The sequence below is a fragment of the Tachyglossus aculeatus genome, chromosome 5 (assembly GCF_015852505.1).
Source record: "Tachyglossus aculeatus isolate mTacAcu1 chromosome 5, mTacAcu1.pri, whole genome shotgun sequence".
NCBI lineage: Eukaryota > Metazoa > Chordata > Mammalia > Monotremata > Tachyglossidae > Tachyglossus > Tachyglossus aculeatus.
In genome coordinates this window covers 71,483,568-71,509,071 of record NC_052070.1, presented here as the reverse complement: position 1 = coordinate 71,509,071, position 25,504 = coordinate 71,483,568, and the positions used below count along the sequence as shown (strand labels likewise).

General features: G+C 41.2%; 1 protein-coding gene across 6 annotated transcripts in view; it reads left to right on the top strand.

The window, feature by feature from the left end:
- Nucleotides 1-25,504, top strand: part of MYO9A (myosin IXA) — a 322,627-nt gene that overhangs the window by 238,092 nt on the left and 59,031 nt on the right. For all 6 annotated transcript variants that reach the window (XM_038746410.1, XM_038746411.1, XM_038746413.1 and 3 more), the window contains 5 exons: nucleotides 5,479-5,554; nucleotides 10,076-10,219; nucleotides 14,838-14,877; nucleotides 16,249-16,371; nucleotides 23,337-23,417. In XM_038746410.1, the coding sequence (XP_038602338.1) occupies nucleotides 5,479-5,554; nucleotides 10,076-10,219; nucleotides 14,838-14,877; nucleotides 16,249-16,371; nucleotides 23,337-23,417 (464 nt within the window). The remainder of the gene's footprint in view (nucleotides 1-5,478; nucleotides 5,555-10,075; nucleotides 10,220-14,837; nucleotides 14,878-16,248; nucleotides 16,372-23,336; nucleotides 23,418-25,504) is intronic.

The following is a 25,504-nucleotide window of genomic DNA, read 5'->3' as shown; positions in this document are numbered from 1 at the left end:
GTGAAATGGAACATCATATTGCCTGGTATAAGAACGTATGCTTGGAAGATGGGCTTGTTATATAAGAATTTACAGAGCCTGTTCTGGAGGATGCCACAGTGCAGTATGTTACTTAAAAATCTCCATTTGGTTTTCTCAAAGTGAAGTTACACATCATACACAAGTATATTCAATCAGAAACCTCCTTCAAAAGGAGTGACTATATGATGGAAATACATTTTTAAAACCAAGCATTTTGGAGCCTTCCTTTTCAGCAGTTTATATTTCCTGCTTTCATAAATCTGTGATTTTTAAGCATGCACAAAATGAATGTAGAAAAGCAGGCATCATTATAAAACAGCCGTACTAGACAAAATCAAATATGTAGTATGAAATTAAGTTGATGATGTATTATCATTGTCATTATTATGGTATTTAAATGCTTAATATGTGTCAAGCACTGTTCTGAGTGCTGGGGTAGATACAAGTTAATCAGGTTGGACGTGGTCCCTATCCCACATGGGGTTCATAGTCTAAGTAGGAGGAAGAAGACCAGATGTTGAATTCCTGTTTAACAGGGAAGCTGAGACACAGAGGAGTTAAGCAACTTGCCCAAAGTCACATAGCAAGCAGTTGGCAGAGCCAGGATTAGAACACAGGTTCTCTGACTCCCAAGCCCAAGTTCCTTCCACTAGGCCTTTCTGCTTCTCATTTAAAATTGTGAGTAATTATGCTTTACTTGGCTTATCAAAAATTTTCTTCAAATGGAAGTATTAGCGGTAAGTATTCCCTTTGGAATACTTTCCCTAGGCCCCAGAAAGTTATTTTTTGACATTGATGAAGCTCTTTTTGTTTATAATGTGTAGGCATTCTAGAGTGAAGGTAATGTCCATTCTGCACACAGAATTTTCCAATCTGTTTTCTAAATCATCATTTGTAGCTATATCATCATCATCAAGGGTATTTATTGAGCACTTAATGTGTGCAGAGAACTGTAGTAAGTGCAGTAGAGTTGGCAGACACATTTCTTGCCCACAACAGTCTAGAGGGGAAGACAGACATTAATATAAATTATGGATATGTACATATGTGCTGTGGGGCTGAGTGTGAGGTGAATAACAGTCATAAAAAGGGTACAAATCCAAATGCAAAGGTGATGAAGAAGGCAAAGGGAATATGGGGAGTGGGGGCTTACTTGGAGAAGACCTCTTTGAGAAGATGTGCTTTCAGTAAGGCTTTGAAGATGGGGAGTACAATGGACTATGGTAGATGAAGGGGGAGGGAATTCCAGGCCAGAGGGAGGATATGCACAAGGGGTTGGTGGAGAGATAGAGGAGTGTGAGGTTCAGTGAGTAGGTTGGCACTGAAGGAGTGAAGCATGAAGGCTGGATTGTAGGAAATCAGCAAGATGATGTAGGCAGAGGGTAAACTGACTCAGTGCTTTAAAGCTGATGCTAAGGAGTTTCTATAAGATATTGAGGTGGATGATGATGATGGGATTTATTAAGCGCTTACTATGTGCAAAGCACTGTTCTAAGCGCTGTGGAGGTTACAAGGTGATCAGGTTGTCCCACAGGGGGCTCACAGTCTTAATCCCCATTTTACAGTATGAGGTAACCTGAGGCCCAGAGAATTTAAGCAACTTGCCCAAAGTCACACAGCTATCAATTGGTGGAGTCGGGATTTGAATCCATGACCTCTGACTCCAAAGCCCGGGCTGTGGTTGCCAGTGGATGGGCAACCACTGAAGGTTCTTGAGGATTGGGGAGACATGGACTGAACTGTTTTTTGATATATGATGTGGGCAGCAGAGTGAATTTAGGACTGGAGTACGGAGAGACATGAGGCAGGGAGGTCAGTGAGGAAGTAGCATGGCTTAGTGGATAGAGCCCAGGTCTGGGAATGAGAGGACAATGGGCAAGTCACTTAACTTTTCTGGGCCTCAGTTACCTCATCTGTAAAATAGGGATTAAGAGTGTGACCATGTGGGACAGGGACTGTGTCCAATCTGATTAACTTGTATCTACCCCAGCGCTTAGTACAGTGCCTGGTGCATAATAAGTGTTTAACAAGTACCATAACTATTATTAGTATTGCTGTTATTATCATTCAGGCTGGTTGTGGTAAGTGCTTGGATCAGCATGGTAGAAATTTGGATGAGAGGAAAGATGGGTTTTTAGCAACGTGACAGTAGAACTGACGGGACTTGGTGACAGATTGAGTATTCGGCCCAGAAAGTTAGTCCGCAGCGTACTGGGAGGTGCTTTAAATTGATTTGTGCACCCAAATGGTAAGCCCAAATCTTTAATGTCCCCAGATTGAACCCTTTATGTAGGAAAGCTACAAGGTGGTCTCTTTTTCGAAATGCTTGGAAGAACTCCTACTATTTCCCTTAGAGTTCCCTGAATATACCTGTACATTCTTCTGAGAGTAGTCCCACTGCCCAGAGTGCAAAACTTTGCACCGTCGTCCTTACTTAGCAGTTTTCTCTCAGATCAGGAAAACTGATAATTGTTATTTTATATTGTACTCTTCCAAGTACGTAGCATAGTGCTCTGCATACAGTAAGTGTTCAATAAATATGATTGATTGAAGTCCCTGTCCCACATTGGCCTCACCCTAAGATAACATATATCAGAGTGTAAAATCCTTAAGGGCAGGGTTAATGTTTACTAACTCAGTTGTATCACACTCTTCCAAGTGCTCTGCACAAAGTAAGCACCAATAAACACGAGTAATTGTATTTTTTAATAGATCCAGATATCCTCAAGAAGGTGATGTAATATCTGAACTGGCAATTCCAACTGAACTTGGGCCCAAGATATTTGAATAAGTAGATGAGTTTTTCATACTATGTAGCCAGTAGGTATGGTGCTTCCAGGAAAGGCCCTGAATTATAGGTTATGAGAGTTATAGTCCTCTGACACATGGATTTTTTTGTGGTATGAAAGGCTTGAAAACTCACTTAGGTAATTCAGTATATCTGTAAGTGTACTATATCAGTACCATTTAATTCCGTAAAAATCTAATTCAGGTTTAAAGTCACTGAATAATTGTCATTTCCTACCTATTTAGGCTGTTTTAAAATCTTAGTTATTTTTCCATTAAACATGAAATTTATGAACCTATTTTAGCAAATATATTGCTTCAGAGCCCATTTTCAAAGCAGCCTAGTGGACTAAAATCTCTGTGATTACATTTTTACCTAAAGGTACTAATTCTTTATGTATGGTTTGAGATCATCAGCCCCATGTTTTCATTTTAATTTAGTGTTTCCCAGATTTTTTACATACTGCATAGCCAACTTTTTCAAATCAGCCATTCATACTTTGAAAAAAACTAATTTTCTGGGTCATATTTCACAAATCCTTTAAGGCCAACCTGTCATCGTCATTCGCCTCTTCATTTATCTACAACTTATTTTTGTTCACTCCAACATCAAATGGATGACAATTGAATTTACTCCTTCCCCAACCCTGAGCTTTCTTTGGTGCCTGTGGATATCAATCATTTGTACTTTTTTGGCATACCTAACTCTCTGAGAAGTGGTTCCTTCAGCATCCACAGACCACTCCTCTCTACATCATTTCCTCTCATCATTGTTACCCGTGTCAAGCAGGAGAAACTGGCAGGGTAGGAGAATTGAAAGGTGTAGGTATACTGTTGCCCTAGAAAAAAAATCCTGCTACATGCTGTTAATGTGAGTGGCAGAACATTTTTAAAATTCTGGATATCCTAGGTCTAAAGCACTTAGTGCAGTGCTTTGGGCACAGTAAGCACTTAATAAAAACAATTGAATGAATGACTAAAGATTCTTTGATAGTAATAGAAGAAATGGTATTTATTGAAGACCTCCTGAGTACCACGCTCTTTAGTGAGTGCTTGGGAAAATACAACTGGATAATAGTAATAATAATTTATGGCATTTGTTAAGTGCTTACTACATGCCAAGCACTATTCTAAGCATTGGGATAGATACAAGGTAATCAGGTTGCTCATTCATTCATTCATTCATTCAATCCTATTCATTGAGCACTTACTGTGTGCAGAGCACTGTACTAAGCGCTTGGGAAGTACAAGTTGGCAACATATAGAGATGGTCCCTACCCAACAGCGGGCTCACAATCTAGAAGGGGGAGACAGACAACAAAACAAAGCATGTGGAAAGGTGTCAAGTCATTAGAATAAATAGAAGTAAATCTAGATGCGCATCATTAACAAAATAAATAGAATAGTAAATATGTATAAGTAAAATAAATAGAGTAATAAATCTGTACAAACATATATACAGGTGCAGTGGGGAGGGGAAGGCGGTAGGGTTGGGGGGATGGGGAGGCGGAGAGGAAAAGGGGGCTCAGTCTGAGAAGGTCTCCTGGGGAGGTGAGCTCTCAGTAGGGCTTTGAAGGGAGGAAGAGAGCTACCCTGGCGCATGTGGGGAGGGAGGGCGTTCCAGGCCAGGGGGAGGACGTGGGCCGGGGGTTGTCCCACATGGGGCTCACAGTCTTAATTCCCATTTTACAGATGAGGTAACTGAGGCACAGAGAAGTTAAGTGACTTGCCCAAAGTCACACAGCTGATAAGTGGCAGAGCTGGCATTAGAAACCACGACTTCTGACTCCCAAGCCCGGGCTCTTTCCACAAAGCCACGCTACTTCTTTACTTCTCCTCTTGTCTGAATCACAAGACAAGTTCCCAGCCCTTAAAGGCACTTGCACTGTGCTGCCTAGAGCCGGAGTTCCAGAGCCGAGTCTTTTTTTATCGAGCTTTCTTTTGGATAGTTAAGGTGAAAAATAGTTTGGAGACCAGATGGGACAGTAAGCACGCAGTAAATACAATTGAATGAATGCTCTAGATGCTGAAATGAAGATGTTGTGAAAGGCAACGTCATGGTGTAAAAATAGAATTATACTCATTTCCTTTGCACTTTTTAGGTGTTAATTTTTGTCATGTAAAAATTGAAGCAGCCAGTTCATTTGCAACTGGGATGTCATTTGTCACATTACTTAGTGACGTACAACCTGTAGAAACTGGCAACCTCTATGCTGAAGGCATGAGTAATTAAACTCAATAAGAACAAAAATGTCAGCCAGCATTTTGCTCATAAATTTTGCAGGAGGGTCTTGAATATGTTTTTGAAAATGAAAAGAACTTGGCTTCATTTTCTTCAAGACACCTGGCAGTCAATCTTATTTATTTAGCATTTACAGTGGGCAGAGCACTGAACTAAAAGCTTGGGCGAGTACAATACACTTTTCCTGCCCAAAGGGAGCTTACAGTCTAGAGAATGTTTTTAAGTTAGGGGAAAGAAGGCACCATTTACTGATAGAGTCTGCTAATGCAATACGTTTTTACAGTGATCAGTATTTAAGCATTATTTAGATCTTTAATTGCACTATCAGGTACTTGCAAATTGTTGGTGGTTTTCAACCAGCAGAACTGTCAGTGTGTTAAGTGTTTGTCTCCTACAATGATTTGAAAATTCCTGTTTTGATGTGCTAGGTATTACCAGGAAAAGTCCCAGGACACCTCTTTCTGATCTACAAGGTGTGAACACTATTATTGAAAGGACCCAGCGGTAAGTAATATGTGCTTTCTGATAACACAGAATGACTTATTTCAGTTTACTCTCAATCACCACCTAACAGTAGCCTATTCAGGGAGCAGTTGAAGTAGAGGATAATCTACAAGCCTACAAAAAGGAAAATAAGCTTGGGCTCTCAAAATTGAAATTGGGGCCCTAAAAAATGTTGGATTGATTTCTCAGGAGCTGAACTGGAGCCAGCATTATTCCTGACAACTCTTTAGGACTTTGAGTCATTTGCTGGAAAAAAAAAGTCTTATACTGCTTTTTGCAGGCTCCCAGTTAAAGCACCATAGTGAAAGCCAAAGCCAAGGGTGGGTCATGGTCATAATAGGCCCTAGGCAGCGAATGCCCAGGAGACTCACATTTTCTACCCTTCCTGGAGCTCACCTCTGCTCATACATCTATGTGTGCTTCAAATCTTTGTCTGTGCTTTCCTCCTTGGCACTGCAAGGGTTATTTGAAAGCTTGTTCCAGTTAACAGCATCTGGGGCACAGGTAAAGGGAAAGAGAGATGTCAGGGTAGTCACAGTTAGTCCATCTCTTAATTTGACTTTGAGCTTATTTTTCTGTAAGGGTATGGGGGAGAGGGAAGTGTGGATGTATACCATTATTATTATTATTATTATCATTATTATTATTAGTTTGCCGTGGGAACATGGGGATAAATGAGCAAGGACTTTGGCAAGGGGGGAAAAAAGAGGACTGCAAACCAATTGCACAGTGGCAGCACCTGCCCTTTAGGATTTTGGGTGGAGAGTGGAAAGCATAAAGATAATCCATGTGCAACTGAGTATATTTATATTTGGAAGTTTACTGTATTGTAAGTAGTTTTGTCCCATGATTGAATTTTGATACTTCGCATTTATTCTTTTGCCACTGTTAAGATCCCTGATGGGTTGTAAGAATGGATGATCAGGGCTGAGGGTAAAAAGTGACTCCTTAAATGTGCCTGACTGTTCCTTTAAGGACAGATATTGTGGGCCATTTCAATTTAGCACATTGATATGGTTGCGACTAGCTCCGTAGACCATTGTGGACAGGGATGCACTAGAGTTGCGGGGGCCAGGCCAAAAGCTGTGTCTTTCCAGCTGAAACATTGGGAGCAGGGGTGAACTTTCCCTGGCCCCCAACACTGGAGCGGCCCCCTGGGGCCCTCCATGCCACACCCGGAGCCACGTCAGCTCACGACAGGAACTGCCAGCTACTTGCCTGATACCAAATCCAGACCAAGCCCACTTCTTGGCACATACCCCAGTGAATGGCAGCCTCGTCTCTGCACCCTTCTGGAGCCAAAGTATCCACTTGGAACTGATTCAAGCCAGAGCAGGCAGTGTGGCCTGGTGGATAGAGCATGGGCTAGTGTGGCCTAGTGGATAGAGCATGGGCCTGGGAGTTGGAGGGTTGTGGGTTCTAGTCCTAGCTCCACCACTTGTCTGCTGTGTGACCTTGGGCAAGTCACTTCATTTCTCTGTGCCTCAGTTTCCTCATCTGTAAAATGGGATGTGAAATGTTAGACTGCCAGCCCCAAATAGGACAGGGACTGTGTCCAACCCGATTTGCTTGGCTCTACCCCAGCGCTTAATACAGTGCTTGACACATTGCAAGTGCTTAACAAATAGCAGAATTATTATTGTCATTATGTAGGTGATTTAATAGAGCAGGAGTTGATCATTGACTGAAGAGGATTTTAAGTGCCCAAGAATCTCTAAGATTACTTTTATGCAAAAATGCTGTCTTCATACGAACTGATTTTAAAGGAACCGTGATCAGCCCTGATCATCCATTTTCACAACCTATGAGGGATCTTAGTGGTGACAAAAGAATATATGCAAAGTTTCAGAAACAAATAGTCATGATATAAAACTACTTATACTACCAGAGCCATACTAGTAATGAAGAATGGTGTGAAGGAAGAAGCAGGAAAGATGGTGGAGTTTAAACTGTGAAAGTAGGGCTGCCTTTGCATACAGCAATTCATTCCTAACTCCAGTCTGAACATAGGTATGATTAATCCCATGCGTTGCTGGAACTTGGATAAAATCATTCAGTCAATCATATGTATTGAAGGTTTTCTGTGTTTCGAGCACTACACTGCGCTAGGGAGAATACTGTATAACACTGTTGGTAGACACATTCCCTGCCCATAGTGAGCTGGGTAACAGCTTTCTGTTAAATGATTGCTATGTGCATCCTTAGCTGGCATAAAGCAAAATACAAGCTGTCACAGATGGTAGCAGCTGGCCCAGAGCCACCCTGAAGCTAGTCTGGGGACCATACTTTCATCAGAATGATATGGGTGGATGGACAAGGGTTCCATGATGAGAGAAAATTATGGATGTTAGGAGTAAACGTCAAGGATGGTAACTATAATTTATGCCTTTCATAGAAGGTCACTATCAAAGACAAAATGCAGTAATACTGTGGGATTTGTTAAGTGGTTACTATATGCCAAGCACTCTACTGAGCCCTGGGGTAGTTAGAAGATAATCAGGTCAGGCACAGTCCTTGTCCCTCATCAAGTTCACAGTCTAACAGGGAGGGACAATGGATATTTAAACCACTACTTTGCAGTTGAATCAATCAATCAATCAATCGTATTTATTGAGCGCTTACTATGTGCAGAGCACTGTACTAAGCGCTTGGGAAGTACAAATTGGCATCACATAAAGACAGTCCCTACCCAACAGTGGGCTCACAGTCTAAAAGGGGGAGACAGAGAACAGAACCAAACATACCAACAAAATAAAATAAGTAGGATAGAAATGTACAAGTAAAATAAATAAATAAATAAATAAGTAAATAGAGTAATAAATATGTACAACCATATATACATATATACAGGTGCAGTGGGGAAGGGAAGGAGGTAAGACGGGGGGATGGAGAGGGGGACGAGGGGGAGAGGAAAGAAGGGGCTCAGTCTGGGAAGGCCTCCTGGAGGAGGTGAGCTCTCAGCAGGGCCTTGAAGGGAGGAAGAGAGCTAGCTTGGCGGATGGGCAGAGGGAGGGCATTCCAGGCCCGGGGGATGACGTGGGCCGGGGGTCGACGGCGGGACAGGCGAGAGCGAGGTACAGTGAGTTGAAGAAACTGAGACACAGGCAAGGTCACACAGCAAGCAAATGATCGAGCTGGGAGTAGAACCTCAACTTCTAGGCCTGTCCTCTTTCCACTGGTCATCCTACTTTTTTGAGAACTACAAAATATTTGTTTGATTGCTTCCTATTCTTATGACGTAGCACATGATGAAAAATTTGACAGTCGTATGCCTCAAAACCCAAGTCAATCACTGTAAATCGTGGTACCATAACCAAATGGAATGGCTTATTCTAATGAGGTTTGAGTGGTAATAAAACATGTGAAATCCAAAGCTTCAAATAAGTGTTTTTCTACAACACATCTTGCTGAGTTCTAAAATATTTTGTCCAATGAAACATTTCACAGGCCCTTCCCAGAATGATCAATTTCATAATGAGGAGGTTATGTCATCGAGTGAGATGGAATAGTTTAGGACATTTATTGTAAAATCTTTGTGTCATTATGTGTTTTTATTAAAATTCTCACTGCCCTGAACTCTGTGTTTTAGATCTAGCTTTTCAGATTCTTGATCTAGGATGGAGCAGCAATATGAAAGGAAAGGGTATGGAAACAGCATGGGTTTGGAAGTCAGAGGATCTGGGTTCTAGGCCTAACTCAGCCAATGATCTGCTTGTGTGACCTTGGGCAAGTGACTTTAACCTTTCAAAACCTCAGGTTCCTCATCTATTTGTATCTGCCTGTCACAGAAGAGGTGCTGTGAAGACAAAAATTAGATGAGAAAATGAAAACACTTAGAAAAACCAAAGCTTAAATAATATAGAAGAATATATACACACATATATATATAAATGTATGAATACAGTACATATTCAAGGTATTTATTATTAACTATATTATCAGTTGTGAGTGTTAAGGTCCTTTTAACAATTTTCAACTTTAATGCTAAACCTGAACGTGTATGTGATTGAACAAATTTGACTACTGTGAATCACATAGAGCATCAAGCTGTTAGAATCACAAACTCAAAAGTGCAGTTAAAAGTAGAATTGCAGTTATAGTCAATTTACTAGAAAGAGTGCCTCCCTCAAATATTACTCGTGTTCAATATAATATGTAAATTTGGTTAAAAATTCTTGCATTCTTTGCATAGATCCAGAAGTTCTCAGGTTCACTATAAAGACATACCCATTTCATTTTTGGTACCTGGCCTTTGTGATCTTTTTTTAATCAAAGGTGTAGCATATGGTTTTTATTTGACTTCTAAATCTATGTATTTTTACGCATAGTGTGTCATGCCACTCATGAGAATCAACTGTCTAAATGAGTGAATGATTAGACAGTCCTAACTAACCGATAGCCTATTACTGAAACTGTCCAGTTGCCTCTCACACTTGAAATTTTTAGTTATATTTTTCATTTCATTTTTGCTAATCATGAACTGAGTCAGAGGTTTATCTCAGCATTGATTTCTATTTTCAGTGATACTTACGGCATTGGCTGGAATGGCAGGCCAGGAATCCGGCAGAGCAGGTTGGCTGTTACTAGCTCCTTGCTTGATAAAGATGGAATATTTGTTAATTCAACCAACAGCAAGCTCTTAGAGAGAGCCCATGGAATTCTCATGTAAGTATACAAGGGGAAGATTATAGGTGTTATGCACATTGAACTATTAAAAATCCACATAATGTTAATTTGTAAGTTTTCCTTTTTTAGTTTTACAGAAAAGGAAAGGAAAGCTATTTTGTGGTCTTTGTTTAATGAAGATTTGTAAGTTTTCCTTTTTTAGTTTTACAGAAAAGGAAAGGAAAGCTATTTTGTGATCTTTGTTTAATGAAGATGTTCATCAGAACAAAGCATGCATGCAAAATCATAAATGGAAAACATGATCACACACAGATGCAGCTTGTTGGGTGATCTACCTGCTAGTAAAGTTTTTCAGTTTTACTCAAGAGGTTCCTTTCTAAAAGAGTGGTAATAAACTAGGACCCGAGTGCTACTAGCAACGTTATTCGAGAGCCTAATTCCTATATCTGAGGAATTATGGAGGAAGAATAAAACATGAGATCGGTCCTCATGGAATCTGCGGTGGGACAAAGGATAAATGCAAATAAAGTTATAGAGAGCAAATGATATAACAAGTAAAAAAAGAAAATACTTAAAAGCATAAATGTCATAAAGATAAATATATATTGATCAGAGATTTGGGGAATGTCTAGAGTGATTATCGTACTTAGAGAGCTTTGTGGAAGTGGAGGGGTGGGGGTGTTCATTCTGCAAGACTTCTTGGAAGAAATGCATTTTAAGAGAGTTGTGAGCCAGAGAAAAGAAAAGGCTTGATGAAGCATTGAAGGGTATGTGTGGTGGAGGGGACTGTTGATCCAATGGACCAGAGTTGGAGAGTCATATACAAGAAATGGTAAAATTGTTTTGTATGGCTGGAACAGTGATTACAAGATAGATATTGTGCTGAGAGGGGAAGAGTGGGTAAAGAGTCTTAAAAGCCAGCATCTCAGTGATAACCTCTCCCCAGGATTACTGCTGTCTCCAGAGGTCCATATGAAAGAGGCAGTTACCCGTCCTTGCTCAGATTTTTAAGTTTCCCTAATGGACAGTGGTGTTTTTTTCCCTTACAAAATGCAGCCTGCTTTCAGGCCACTCTCCATCGTGTGCTGAACACTGAAAGTTAGGATCCCCACCCCACAGTCACTGCTGTGTAGTGCCATGAAATCAGCTTCATAAATGCTGCTGTTGCTAAGAGGGAATGAGTCCTTGCTTGCTTTTTATAATATTGTTAAGCGTTTACTATGTACCAGCCACTGTATTAAACGCTGTGGTAGATACAAGCTAATTTGATTGGACACGGTCCATGCCCAACAGTCTTAATCTCACTTTACAGATGAGGTAACTGAGGCACAGAGAAGTGAAGTGACTTACCCAAGGTCACACAGCAACAAGTGGTGGAGCTTTGCTCTACCTTTGCTCTACCCTCCCCATAGCACTTGTGTACATACGTACATATCTGTAATTCTGTTAATTTATATCAATGCCTGTTTACTGTTTTAATGTGTATATATCTATAACTGTATTTATATTGATGCCTGTTCACTTGTTTTGATGTCTGTCTCCCTCCTTCTAGAATGCAAGCCCATTGTGGGCAGGGATTGTCTCTGTTGCTGAATTGTACTTTCCAAGTGCTTAGTACAGTGCTCTGCACACAGTATTCAATAAATATGATTGAATGAATGAATGAGTTGGGTCTACAACCCATGTCCTTCTGACTTACAGTCTAGCTGGGGAGTTGAAAGCTAAAATAAAGTACAGATAGGAAGAAGTGGTGAGATTATATAAGATGCATGTAATTGCTAAGATGAGGTAAAAGGGCTGAAGTGGCATTTGGGGGATATAAAGTAGAGGGATTAGAGATTTCTTGGGGAAAGCCTCTGGGAGAAGATGTGATTTCGAAAGGGCTTTGAAGAAGGGATATGAGGAGGAGGAGGGAGTTCCAAGCAAAAGGAAGGGCTTAAGAGTTCAGCAATAGGAAAGGTGAAAACAAGGAACAATGAGTTGTTAGCTTGAGAGGAATAAGATGTAAATACTGGGGCATAGTGGGAGAGAAAACTGAATAAATAAGGAGAGAGTTGATTTAGCACCCTCCGCTCCTCTGCTGCTAATCTCCTCACCGTACCTCGTTCTCGCCTGTCCCGCTATCGACCCCCGGCCCACATCATCCCCCGGGCCTGGAATGCCCTCCCTCTGCCAATCCACCAAGCTAGCTCTCTTCCTCCTGTCAAGGCCCTACTGAGAACTCACCTCCTCCAGGAGGCCTTCCCAGACTGAGCCCCTTCCTTCCTCTCCCCCTCGTCCCCCTCCCCATCCCCCCATCTTACCTCCTTCCCTTCCCCACAGCACCTGTATATATGTACATATGTTTGTACATATTTATTACTCTATTTTACTTGTACATATCTATTCTATTTATTTTATTTTGTTAGTATGTTTGGTTTTGTTCTCTGTCTCTCCCTTTTAGACTGTGAGCCCACTGTTGGGTAGGGACTGTCTCTATATGTTGCCAACTTGTACTTCCCAAGCGCTTAGTACAGTGCTCTGCACACAGTAAGCGCTCAATAAATACGATTGATGATGATGATGATGATGAATTAGCGACCAGGTTGTCCCTAAAGCCAGTGGTCAGAAGTTCCTGCTTGATGTGGAGAGAAAGGACAATCATTGGAGGTATTTGAGAAGGAAGGGAGATTTGCAAAGAGTGACATCTTAGAAAAATGATCTGGGCAGTAGAGTGAAATACAGACTGGCTAGGGGAGAGATGGGAAGCAGGTAAGATCAGCAAGGAGGCTGGTGCAGTAGTTGAAAACAGGCTGTGACAACTGTGGTGTCAGTTTAGATGAAGAGGAAAGGGTGGATTCTAGGGACGTGAAGAACTAGCAAGATTTGGTGACTGACTGAATGTGGGGGTTGAAAGAGAATAGTTGAGGATAATGCCAAGATTACAGGTGTGAGAAGTGGGGAGGCTGGCAAGGTTGTCAGCAATGATGGGAAAGTTAGAAAATGAGAGGATTTGGGAGGGAAGGTGAGTTTAGTTTTGGATATGTTAAGCTTGAGGTACCAGAAGGACACCCATGTACAGCTGTCTTGGGGTCAGGTTGAGATATGAGATTGTAGAGGAGAGAAGTCAGGAATCACAAAATAGATTTGGGAATCATAAAAGTGGTTGAATTACCCAGGAAAGTAAATTAATTGATGAGAAGGGTGTCTGTAACAGAGTCTTGAGGGGACCCCCTCCCCCTGACTGTTAGAAGGTGGGAGGCAGAGGAAAAACCACAGAAGGAATGGAGAAGAATCAGCCAGAGCTGTAAGAAGAGTACTCTATCAGAAAAATCAAGGTAGATAGTGTTCCCAGGAGAAGGGAGTGATGCATTTTGTCAAAGCCAGTGAGGAGGCTAAGGACAATGTAGAGTCAACTGCATTTGGTGAGTAGGTCATTAGTGACCTTGGAGAGAGCAGTCCTAATGTTGTGAAGGGAGTGGAAACTTAATTGTAGAGAGTCCAAAAGGGATTTGGAGAAGAAGAAGTAGAGTCATTTGTGTGTCTACAACTCTTTTGAGGAGTTAGGACAGACAGGAAGGCTATGAAGCGATAACTCGATGGTATAGTGGGGTCTGAGTTTTATTTTTTTTAAAATGGGGCATGAGCGTGTTTGGAGATCACAGGAGAGGAACTAACAGAGGATGAACAGTTGAAGGTGGGGTTATGGAGGGAAGAAGAGTGAAGGCAAGTGTATTTAGAAGGTGAGAAGGGGAGGAGTCCTAAGAGCAGGTCGAGGGGGTTAATCTTGAAAGCAGTCAATCGAGAAGGATGAGAGTGGATATGTGATTTGGAGGAATTCACACCTGATGACTTTTATCAATGAAGTAGTTGGCAGAGTCATAGGGGAGAGGTGAGGACACTAGAGTTTAAGAAGAGAGTTAAAAGTCTGGGATAGTTGGGGGCAGTGGGAATGGGAGTTGATGAGGGAGGAGAAGTAATGTTTCTGAGAGTGAGAGATGGCATAGTTATAGTAAGTAAGAATAAATTTGAAGCAACCAAAGTCAGGCTGATGCCCAGTGCATACCTATTGAGGTGATCAGGGGCTGGGGTATGATGATGAAAGATTGAAAAAGGGCCAGGGAGCAAGAGAGTTGGTTTGGACTAAGAAGGTGGAGTTAAAAGTGTGGATTTGTGTATCAAGGTAGAGGAGGTTAGGTAGAGAGTCCAATTGAGGCGTGATGGCCCAGGATAAGTGCAGGGGACCTGGAGGTCAGAGAGATCTGAGTGGGGAGAGAACAGTTTTACAGGGCAGATGATCATGAGACAGAAGGCAGTTTAGGATGCTGTAGTCAGAGAGTGGTTTTTAGCATTAGTAAACGTAGAAATGATGCACTGGCTTGTGTTCGTAAGAACCATCGTGTCCAAGTTGGTAGAGGGGGTGTGGAGCAGCTGGTCTCTGGAATTGAGGAGTCAGAAGACTTGGGAGGCAGGGAGGTCGTTGGTGGTGACCACAGGGATATTGATGTTTCCAAGGATCAGGGTGGGGAGGAAAAGAAGAGTCGAAATGGGAGTGAGACATTTGAAATCACTCAGAAAAGTGCATTTGGGGCAAGGGTGGGTGGGGGGAAATAGATAATGTCAGCTAGTAATTACTGGTCTAAATCGCTCTTTTCTTGTATTTGTTTTATCTCTTCAGGAGAAATAAGAACTTTAAAGCCAAACCTATTCTTCCAAAAGTGAGTAGAATGTGGATATAATTTTACTGTTTCTAAGAGGCTTTGAAAAAATGTCTCATATTGTATATACTAAGCCATAGAAAAGAGAACTATTGTCTTAGTTGCAGCATTATTTTCACTGCATTTGTTGTCAGCAAAGTCTGAAAACAAATCTTCAAAAAAAAAATACTATCCTAATAACAGAGCTACAGTATGAAAGAATTTTTGAAGCAAAAATCTCAGTCTAAATATCAGTCTAAAATGTAGCTGTTTCCCTCTGTGATAGAGCATAAGGTGACGGGTTGGTCAAATTAATCTGAGTCTGTAGACACTGCTACACTAAGTTCAAACCCTTCTGTTCTCTCAGTTCAATTCAGTGAGTTTTCTGGTTACCAAAGGTGTGAGATTGAAGTGAAGTAACCTGAAGGTACATTCATCTCATGTTCTTATAAGCTCTGCACTAGACTGAAAACTTCTTATGGGCAGGGAACATGTCTACCAACTTCATTTGATTGTACTCTCCTTGCACTTAGAAAGTGTTCTGCACACAGTAAGTGCCATTGCCTGATTGTGGGTTGAATTTCAGTATCACAGGGTAGCTGTTAATGTATGAGTAAATTTTGTCGTTAAAATTGCAATTTGTAAACAGGATCATGTGAATTTCCCACATTTACGAATCTGAAAGAATCTATGAAAACTGGAGTCTCTTATGCAGCAGTCTTTGATTCTCAGTGGAAAATTTAAATACTGTTGATTTTGTTAATTAGTACCCTTAAAGTCAAACTGTGAAGTGCACCTCTTGGTGTTCCTGCTGCTGACAGTTTTCACTGAATCACAAAAATAGAGAAACTACTGATTGCAAAAAAAAAAAATCTGCTGTGTCAAGAACATTGCATTTTTTCAAGTGGCTGTGTTTCACATGGCCTAGTGGACCTTATCAGTTGTTCTCTACAAGGAAAGTACTTGGATTATTTAGCAGAAAGTTTCTTGCCTGTTACTGCAGGAAATATACAGAAATACACATCACATCTAGGATCACTAATGGAAGGTTAAGACATTCTGTTGAAAATCAAGCAGTGTCCATGCTTCATTCTGTCACTAAAATTACTGTCCTATGGCCACCATTGCACTAAATTCACTGTATAAACTTTAGAACTCCTCCAGAGGCATTTGGCATCTTACTTTCTGGAACTCAGCAGAATTTAAGAGAAAGGATTTTAGGTAGTAGGATGTTGGCAGGAAAATTGACTCTAGAAGTCCAGACCAATTCTTTGTAAATGTGAGTGTTTAGTACGGTGCTCTATGCATAGCAAGCACTCAATACTTAAATGCCACTGATAGATTGAACAGTCTAAGAATTGTCTAAGAATTGTATTCTTTTTTCTTCCACAGCACTTACTAGAGGTGAAGTCTTTGAAGCATCTCACCAACCTGACACTACAGGATCGCATCACCAAGTCTCTTCTTCACCTGCATAAGAAGAAGAAACCACCCAGCATTAGTGCCCAATTTCAGGTCAGTCACTCACTAAATTACCTACTCCAGCTTGAAAGTGTAACCCTCAGACTAGCTTAGCAAGTATTAGGATCTTGAAGTAGCTGAATAAGAAAGCAACATATTGGCACAAAACTCATATTTACAGATGTTTTAGGAAGGATCTAGAATTTTTGAGAAGGGCTCTAAAAATGAGGACAGAAGAAAAATGAAGTAAATTCATTTTCAAAATCTATGCACACATATAGCTATATATATATACACACACACATATATTTCAGTTATCACAAAAAAGTTTGAAATCTTGGGAAAGAGGCATAGAAGTATTCTCAGTGTGAAAGGAAAGGTAATTTGAATCTAGTAGTAGTGCAGATCACAGAATCCAAAGTAGCAACAGTCTAAAATAACTTCATTAAATGCAGAATTAAATCTCTTCTCTCCACTTCTATTCCTATCCTAAACTCTAGCTGACTATTAAGAATCTCTGTGCATATGAGATTTTGGAGAAATGAGAGAACCAATACATGACGAGCTAGGGCTTTGCTCAGGTCTTATCAAGAAGTAATTGTTATCAGAAGCCTGCTTACTTTAATGTTTTCCAAGTTAGAAACTATGATCTAAGTGATGATTCAGAACTCCTGAACAGGTTCAACGACTTTGACTGTTGGGTAATCTATTTCTATATTCGTTGGCCTGCCTCTTTGTTCAAGACAGTTGAATAAAGGGTGTGTTTCTGATAAACTACAAAGTGTGTGGCAGTGGGGAGTCATACTTTTCAGACACAGACTCAAAGGGCCTTTATTGCAGGTGATTACAAATGTGTTTTAACTAGCCTTCTCACATGGACTAACGTCTTTATGCAGTCGTAGATTGGGTTTATTTAAAAGGATTAAGGAAATCATATTCCACACTCCCGGATCAGGCATAATTCAAACCAAGAATAGATTATAAAATTAGAATAAGGACTCTTTTACCTCCATCATCACCTCAGCCCAGCTTTCCTGACTGTGAGCCCACTGTTGGGTAGGGACTGTCTCTATATGTTGCCAACTTATACTTCCCAAGTGCTTAGTACAGTGCTCTGCACACAGTAAGTGCTCAATAAATACGATTGATTGATTACATATAATGGGAAAATGATCAACCATCTACACAGGATTATTAATCAGGCCCCCCCACAACCAGGTTTGTCTCCAACAAACTCTATTAAAATCCAGAATCTGCAGAGTTCATTAGCCAGAGATTTTTAGATCCCTCCCTTTAAAGAGAGAGGTTAATATGCATTTGGTAATTGCAGTGTAATTGTGAAAATTATATGTATGGTTCAAGTGTATTAGCCTAAAGATTTTTGGATTCCCATCATTTACAGAGAACTGGACAACATACCCATTGGCTGATTGAAAATGTGATTGTTAAAATTCTGTCTGGTTGAAGTGCTGGTGTCAGTTTTATTTTAATTAATTCAAAGCAGGTTAGCTGCCTTCTTTGAGGAACTCATCCCACTCTCATGGTTGTAGCTGCTCCCTCCGCACAGCTGGCTGCCGGATCTACCTTCTAGGCCGCAACCTCTCACCTGTTTCCAGTCTCACATTTCATTCTGCCATTAGTTCTCTCCACTTGGACAATGCCCAGGCACCACAAACTCATTAAATCCATTTCCTCTGTTCTCTAATGTGAAGCATTCTCATTCATTCATTCATCCAATCGTATTTATTGAGTGCTTACTTTGCGCAAAGCACTGTACTAGGTGCTTGGAAAGTACAATTCGGCAAAAGAAACAATCCCTACCCAACAGGCTCACGGTCTAGAAGGGGGGATTCTAATTTTCATTCTAATGAGAAGCAGCGTGATCTAGTGGAAAGAGCACGAGCCTGGGAGTCTTAGGATCTGCTTTCCAATCCTGGCTATGCCAAATGCTTGCGTGTGACCTTGGGCAGGCCATTTAATTCCTCTGTGCCTCAGTTCTCCTGTTCTCCCTCCTACTTTGGGTAGGAGCCCCAAGTGGAGCAGGGACTGTGGCCAACCAATTCATGTATATCTACCCCAGCACTTAGACCAGTGTTTGACACACAGTAAGTGCTTAACAAATACCGTAAAAAAATGTGTGTTGCATTCTGCTATGCCTGCATTAAGGACAACTCGTGCAGTCATCCTCAGGCCACCTGCTATACACATATGAGAAGTTTCTTCTGATCATGTGGTATGCCTAGCTTAAACAGATTTGCATTGTCAAAAGAATATCCCCTTATCTCTGACAGCAGTGTAACCAAAATATGCAGTGAAAGCTTAAGTGTATGGGGCTCACAACGTGGTCTAGGGGAAAGATCACAGGCCTGGGAATCAGAGGACCTGGGTTCTAATCCAGTTCCGTTTCTGCTCTGCTGTGTGTCCTTGGGTAAGTCACTTCACTTCTCTGTGCCAGTTACCCCACCTGTAAAATGGGATTAAGACTGTGAGCCCCATGTGGCTGTGTCCAACCGGATTATTTTATATCAACCCCAGCGTTTAGCACAGTGCCTGGCACATAGTAAGCACTCAACAAATACTATATAATAAGTTATGGCGGAACGACAGCATTCTAACCCAAAACATGTAGTGAAAACATGGGTTATGGCAGTACAGAGTGTATGGAAAAAATCAATCGTATTTATTAAGCACCTACTGTGTGCAGAGCACTATACTAAGCGCTTAGGAGAGTACAATTAACAGTATGACAGACATATTCCCAGCCCAAAATGAGCTTACAATCTAGAAGGAGAAACTAGGCATATTAAAGCAAAAAATGCACTAAGAGTATCTCACATTCATAATTAATTCTGCTTCAATGCACCTTCATGTTCAGTAGCTTAAAATGTAAATAACTCAGAACTAATTTTTCTGTAACAGTAAAGTATAACTTTTTAATCGCTTTAAACTTTCATTACCTACAAACACAAGCCACCTTTTCCTGAATAACAGAAACACCGTATTCTGTGACATTTCTAATTTGATACTACTAACCTGTCATTGTGCAGAGCCTAAAATGATTATGCATTGATAGCAAGGTTTATCATCTATTCAGAGAAATGGACAGCACAAGAGTGAATCAATAGGATGCATAATTATAAAAGCAAGTCATAAAGAGTTAAAAGGAATGCTGACTAAAATGAAGCGCTCAATAAATACGATTGAAGGAAAGCATGTTTGCTTTGTATTAGAGAAAGAACAAAATGTCTTCCAGGATCAAATATCCTGTTGCACATACTGAACTGAACTCATCTCTCCTCCTAAAGCTACTCCTCCTCCTAACTTCCCTTTCATTGTCATCACCAGTGTTGCCAAACACCAGTGTGATGTTCTGCCCATAGTAGACCCCCAGTAAATATCAGTGATGATGCAAAGAAAAATTGCAGTATACCTCAAGAAAATCCACCTGAGACAATGTTTTTGGCATTACTGTCAACTCTCTCCATTTAGCCTACAATTATGAGGCGCTCTGCGTTTTCGTAAATACTTGAGGGTAGGGGAAAACGCACACTTGGGTTAGTGGATTGTAGAAAAGATGTTGGTCATGTCTTTTATGGGTTTTGTAACTTTGATATTGAAATGGACCCAGTCATATTTAGTAACATCTGCACTTTACTGTTCAGAGGGAGGAATTTCCTTTTTATATCCTGCACATGGTTCTGTTTATACCAAGTTTTTTATAGTTCAAAAGGAAGCTGTTAGCAATTGAGTTTCTACAAAATGTATTCTGCCACCAGCTCCCCAGTGTTCTTAGATATATTGTCCAGCTGTGTCCCTCATTATAAGAGAAGACGTTTTTGTCGGGCTTTGAGTCTCCTGCCTGAGAAAAAGAAGGAAATGCCTCAAAAGGCCAACCCTCAGCTGGTGTACAGACTTGCTTCCTCAAGTCTGTGTATCGAAGGAACAGGCCTAGCTAGTTCTTTTTCTTTTAACACACCCTGACAAGCAAACATGAACAGTTATGCCCCCTGCCAAAACCCAGAAATTTAGAGGGAAATAGGCTAGGTAAATAGATGGACAGGCTAAATAAATAGATGGCACGTCGGAGCTTGGTTAAACCTATTTCCAATGTCATTGGCACTAATTTCGGCTGTAGTCACATGCATTATAATATTCTCGACTAGGAATCCTTAAACAGGAGATCCATTTATGTAAGTAAATAATCACTGTGCCCTGAATTGTTCATCAGTATTGACTAGAAAAGGTAGCCTCTTACTAGCTGGAATATTTTCTAATCAATAATTCTAGTTAAGCAAAAACACAATTCATATTTCACCTTCATTTTGTTGCTGGCAATTCAATGATCCTTTCAGAATCAAATCAACATTATCATGGGCTAAGAGAGCAACCCTAGCGTCATTAAAAGCCTTGAATCCTCATTTGCAAATATGATGAAGACAAATGTCTGCTTATTTTCCTTTGTGTTTTTTTTTTTTGTTTGTTAATTTTATTGTTTTTACTGCACTTATTCCTGCCTTTTCTGATTCCCTGACTAGGGGCCAATATCATTTTAGCTTTTTAGAATGCCATCTGAGGCTCAAGTTATCAGAGCTACTGCAGCAGAGTAACAACTCTCATTCATTCATTCATTCAATCATATTTATTGAGTGCTTACTGTGTGCAGCGCACTGTGCCATAGGTCCCTTAGTCTGAATGTGTGCAACTGATCCTCTTAGTCTTAGCCTTAGGCTAAGATTTCAGTGCCCTTAGAAGTGTGTGAAATCAACTGCTGAGGCATGATGAGTCATCCACAGGATGCCCTCCTGGTAATGAAATCTCTCGTATTTCCTCTGGATCGAAAAAGTGGAACTCTGCTAATTTCCGTTTTATACTTTTCTCAAGGCCAGGGTTGGTTTGTGTATCATCAGCCCACAAGAAAGCAGATATCAGTTCTGTGAATTAAGTGAAATTCCATGGGCCTTTTTAGACTTTGAATTTCTTTTGTTTATTCCTTTGAATGTATCAAAGCTTTAGCCAATGCCTTGACTAGTCCTCTCCCAGGATCTGTGCGATTAGTCCCTTGGGGAGTAGATGGGGACTAAATTTAAATGGTCAATTAACTTCCAGAAAACTTTCTTTTTAGAAGTCTCTGGTTCCTCTGATTTCCTGAATGATCATTTTCAACTGAGCAAATTATTGAATGCATGAATAGCATAGTGATACTAGGCAAGAAACCTGCTATTGATATTATTACTTCACATTGTTACACCTTTCTAAGAATTTGGAGTATTGCATTAATTCTTCTATAAGGAATTCTTCCATAGTTTTGTGTGAATATCTCATTCTGCTAGAAATATGAAAATTCTCCTTGAATAGTCATCATTGTGCTCATCAGTGGCATCTTGCATTTGAAAAAAAAAATCCTGTAACATAGTTGCATTTAATAGGACCAGCCTTCAAACAGGTGAATTGCACATTGTTGGTCAATAGACCTGACAATAGTGTTTCCGCAGGATCACCCTGGAAAATTTTTTTCCTACACTAAGTGGATTTTGAAGTCAGTTTGTTCTTTACCCAGGAGCACAAAGGAGAGGAAGTTTATTCAAGAGTGTCGTGAATAAATTAAGAATCTGCCATGTAACTTTAAGCTTCAATTACTTCCAAAAATGAATTGTTCTGGCAACCAAACAACCTTAACTTCCCTGTTGTTGGCTTAAGAAAATTTTGCCCTTCCCTGGGACTTAAACCTTGTAGAAACTAAATGTTGACTGTCTTTGTCCTTGAGTTAAAGCAATGAGAAAGTATACGTAGCATGCTACTCTTTCTCTGGGTGGACCAGCTGCCTTCCTAATAGAAGAGGTTTTTCTTCCCCTCAGATTATATCATCATCATCATCATCATCAATCGTATTTATTGAGCGCTTCCTGTGTGCAGAGCACTGTACTAAGCGCTTGGGAAGTACAAGTTGGCAACATATAGAGACAGTCCCTACCCAACAGTGGGCTCACAGTCTAAAAGGGGGAGACAGAGAACAAAACCAAACATACTAACAAAATAAAATAAATAGAATAGATATGTACAAATAAATTAGAGTAAAAAAATATGTACAAATATATATACATATATACAGGTGCTGTGGGGAAGGGAGGGAGGTAAGATGGGGGGATGGAGAGGGGGACGAGGGGGAGAGGAAGGAAGGGGCTCAGTCTGGGAAGGCCTCCTGGAGGAGGTGAGCTCTCAGCAGGGCCTTGAAGGGAAGAAGAGAGCTAGCTTGGTGGATGGGCAGTGGGAGGGCATTCCAGGCCCGGGGGATGACGTGGGCCAGGGGTCGATGGCGGGACAGGCGAGAGCGAGGTACAGTGAGGAGATCAGCGGTGGAGGAGCGGAGGGTGCGGACTGGGCTGTAGAAGGAGAGAAGGGAGGTGAGGTAGGAGGGGGCGAGGTGATGGAGAACCTTGAAGCCGAGGGTGAGGAGTTTCTGCCTGATGCGCAGATTGATTGGTAGCCACTGGAGATTTTTGGGGAGGGGAGTGATATGCCCAGAGCGTTTCTGGACAAAGATAATCCGGGCAGCAGCATGAAGTGTGGATTGAAGTGGAGAGAGACACGAGGATGGGAGATCAGAGAGAAGGCTGATGCAGTAGTCCAGACGGGATAGGATGAGAGCTTGAATGAGCAGGGTAGCGGTTGGGATCTAGAGGAAAGTGCGGATCTTGGCAATGTTGTGAAGCTGAGACAGGCAGGTTTTGGTCACGGCTTGGATGTGAGGGGTGAATGAGAGAGCGGAGTCGAGGATGACACCAAGGTTGCGGGCTTGTGAGACGGGAAGGATGGTAGTGCCGGCAACAGAGATGGGAAAGTCAGGGAGAGGGCAAGGTTTGGGAGGGAGTCAGGGAGAAGGCATCCCTAACATTATATGCATTATATGCATCCCTAACTTTATCTTTTGGGGAAGGAAATTAGAATTTGTGCTTCTGTTTTTCTCTTTGTTAATCTGGGCTGGACAACTCTGTGTTTAATTGTATTATCTTGTTCTGCAGGTCTCCTTGAACAAACTGATGGAGACGTTGGGTCAAGCAGAGCCGTATTTCGTCAAATGTATTCGATCCAATGCTGAAAAGGTAAAATAAGTAAATAAATAAATAATCAGTAAATAAACAAGTCCTCCACCACTCAGACCAACCTAGACTATTACAAACCAAGTTTTAGCTATTGCGAAAAGTTGAACAAGGGGGAATACTACCACATCTGGGTGGGACGGTGGAGCCATTTTCATTTATGTAATGTCAGTCATTTTATCACATTGAAGTCTGGTGACCAAAATGTTACTATTCTTTGGGTGCAACCTTAGTTCATCTGGTTTGGAAGCAATCTTTTTATTTTTTTGTGAGTGGTATACGTTCAGCACTTACTATTTGCCAGCTGCTTACTAAGTGCTGTGGTAGATTCAAGACTGGACACAGTCTGTGTCCCCCATGGGGCTCACAGTCTTAATCCCCATTTTACAGATGGGGTAACTGAGGCACAGAGGAGTTAAGTGACTTGCCCAAGGTCACACAGCAGATAAGTGAAGGAGCTGGGATTAGAACCCAGGTCCTCTGAATCCCTGGCCCGTACTCTTTCCAGTAGACTACCTTCCTCTGAAAAGAGTTCTGAGAATTTCTCATAATGAGAAAACGGTGACACAATGTAAATTTTGTAAAATTCCCATCATTTTTCTTGCCTTTTCACTGAATGAGACTTTGCAAATTAGTTATGGTATTTATTAAGCTCTTTTTGCAGAATACTAGGGTAGGTTCAAGATAATCCAATCAGGTACAGAGAAAGATAGGGAGAGCTTGAAAGACACTTGAAACACACCAATTTCTTCCTTGATTTCGGTGACTGAAAACAAACTAAAGAAAAAAATGTTAATTTGTGAATGGGCAAGAGTTTTGATTCCTCTGGCCAGCAGATAAACAAATTGTCGATGCTGAACCACTATTATTGCTAATATGATTACTAATACAGCCATGGCAGTGTAGCCTAGAGGAAAGGACATAGGCCAGGAGTCAGAAGCCCTTAATTTTTATTTTGGCTCCGCCACTTACCTCTTATGTGACTTCGGGCAAGTCTCAACCTCTCTGTGCCTCAGTTCCCTCATCTGCAGGATGGGGATTCAACTCCTGTTTTTCTCCCCCCCCGCCCCCCCGCCACCTTAGAGTGTGAGCCCATGTGGGACCTGATTATGATGTGTCTACTCCAGCACATAGTAAGTGCTTAATAAATACCATAATTATTATTATTATCATAATTATTATTTTATGTAGGAGATTATCCCTGAAAGTAAGGGAGGTGAAAAATAGGTAGTAATGGTCAAATGTTAATAGTACCCAGCAGGGGAGTAAATATCTCCACTAAGAATAGATTGATAGGAGGTTCTCTACAGTGCAGCCTTATCTTGGTCACCATCAAGTACCTGTTTAGAGCATACCTTCCCTTCCACCTCAGTCCTCTCTCCCCCCAACTCTCCCTCCTCCCCACCCGAGATCCCAGCTCCAATTTCCAGGTTTAACGTTATTAGGAATGCTACTTGTTCCCTGTACCCACCTTTCCCCAATGTCACCATCATGTTGGACCCTGAAATTGAAAGAACCAGGACATATATATATGAGAGAGAGAGAGAGAGAGAGAATGAAATCTCTGACCAGCTGCGCAGATGTATTTGAAAAAAAAAATATGTATTAACTTTTTTTGCTGCCACTAAAGGCCAAGTAACTCCATGGCTATTGACAGCTAAAGTAGGAGTTGCTTCTCAACTTAACCCCAGCTCCTTCCTAGCATCAAAATTATGGCTCCAGGAGGGACATGGAGAATTAATTAATTAATTAATGATGGTATTTGTTAAGCGCTTACTATGTGCAAAGCACTGTTCTAAGCGCTGTGGGGGGATACAAGGTGATGAGGTTGTCCCATGTGGGAGAAACAGCGTGGCTCAGTGGAAAGAGCCTGGGCTTTGGAGTCAGAGGTCATGGGTTCAAATGCCGGCTCCACCAACTGTCAGCTGCATGACTTTGGGCAAGTCACTTCTCTGGGCCTCAGTTACCTCATCTGTAAAATGGGGATTAAAACTGTGAGCCCCCCGTGGGACAACCTGATCACCTTGTAACCTCCCCAGCGCTTAGAACAGTGCTTTGCACATAGTAAGTGCTTAACAAATACCATCATT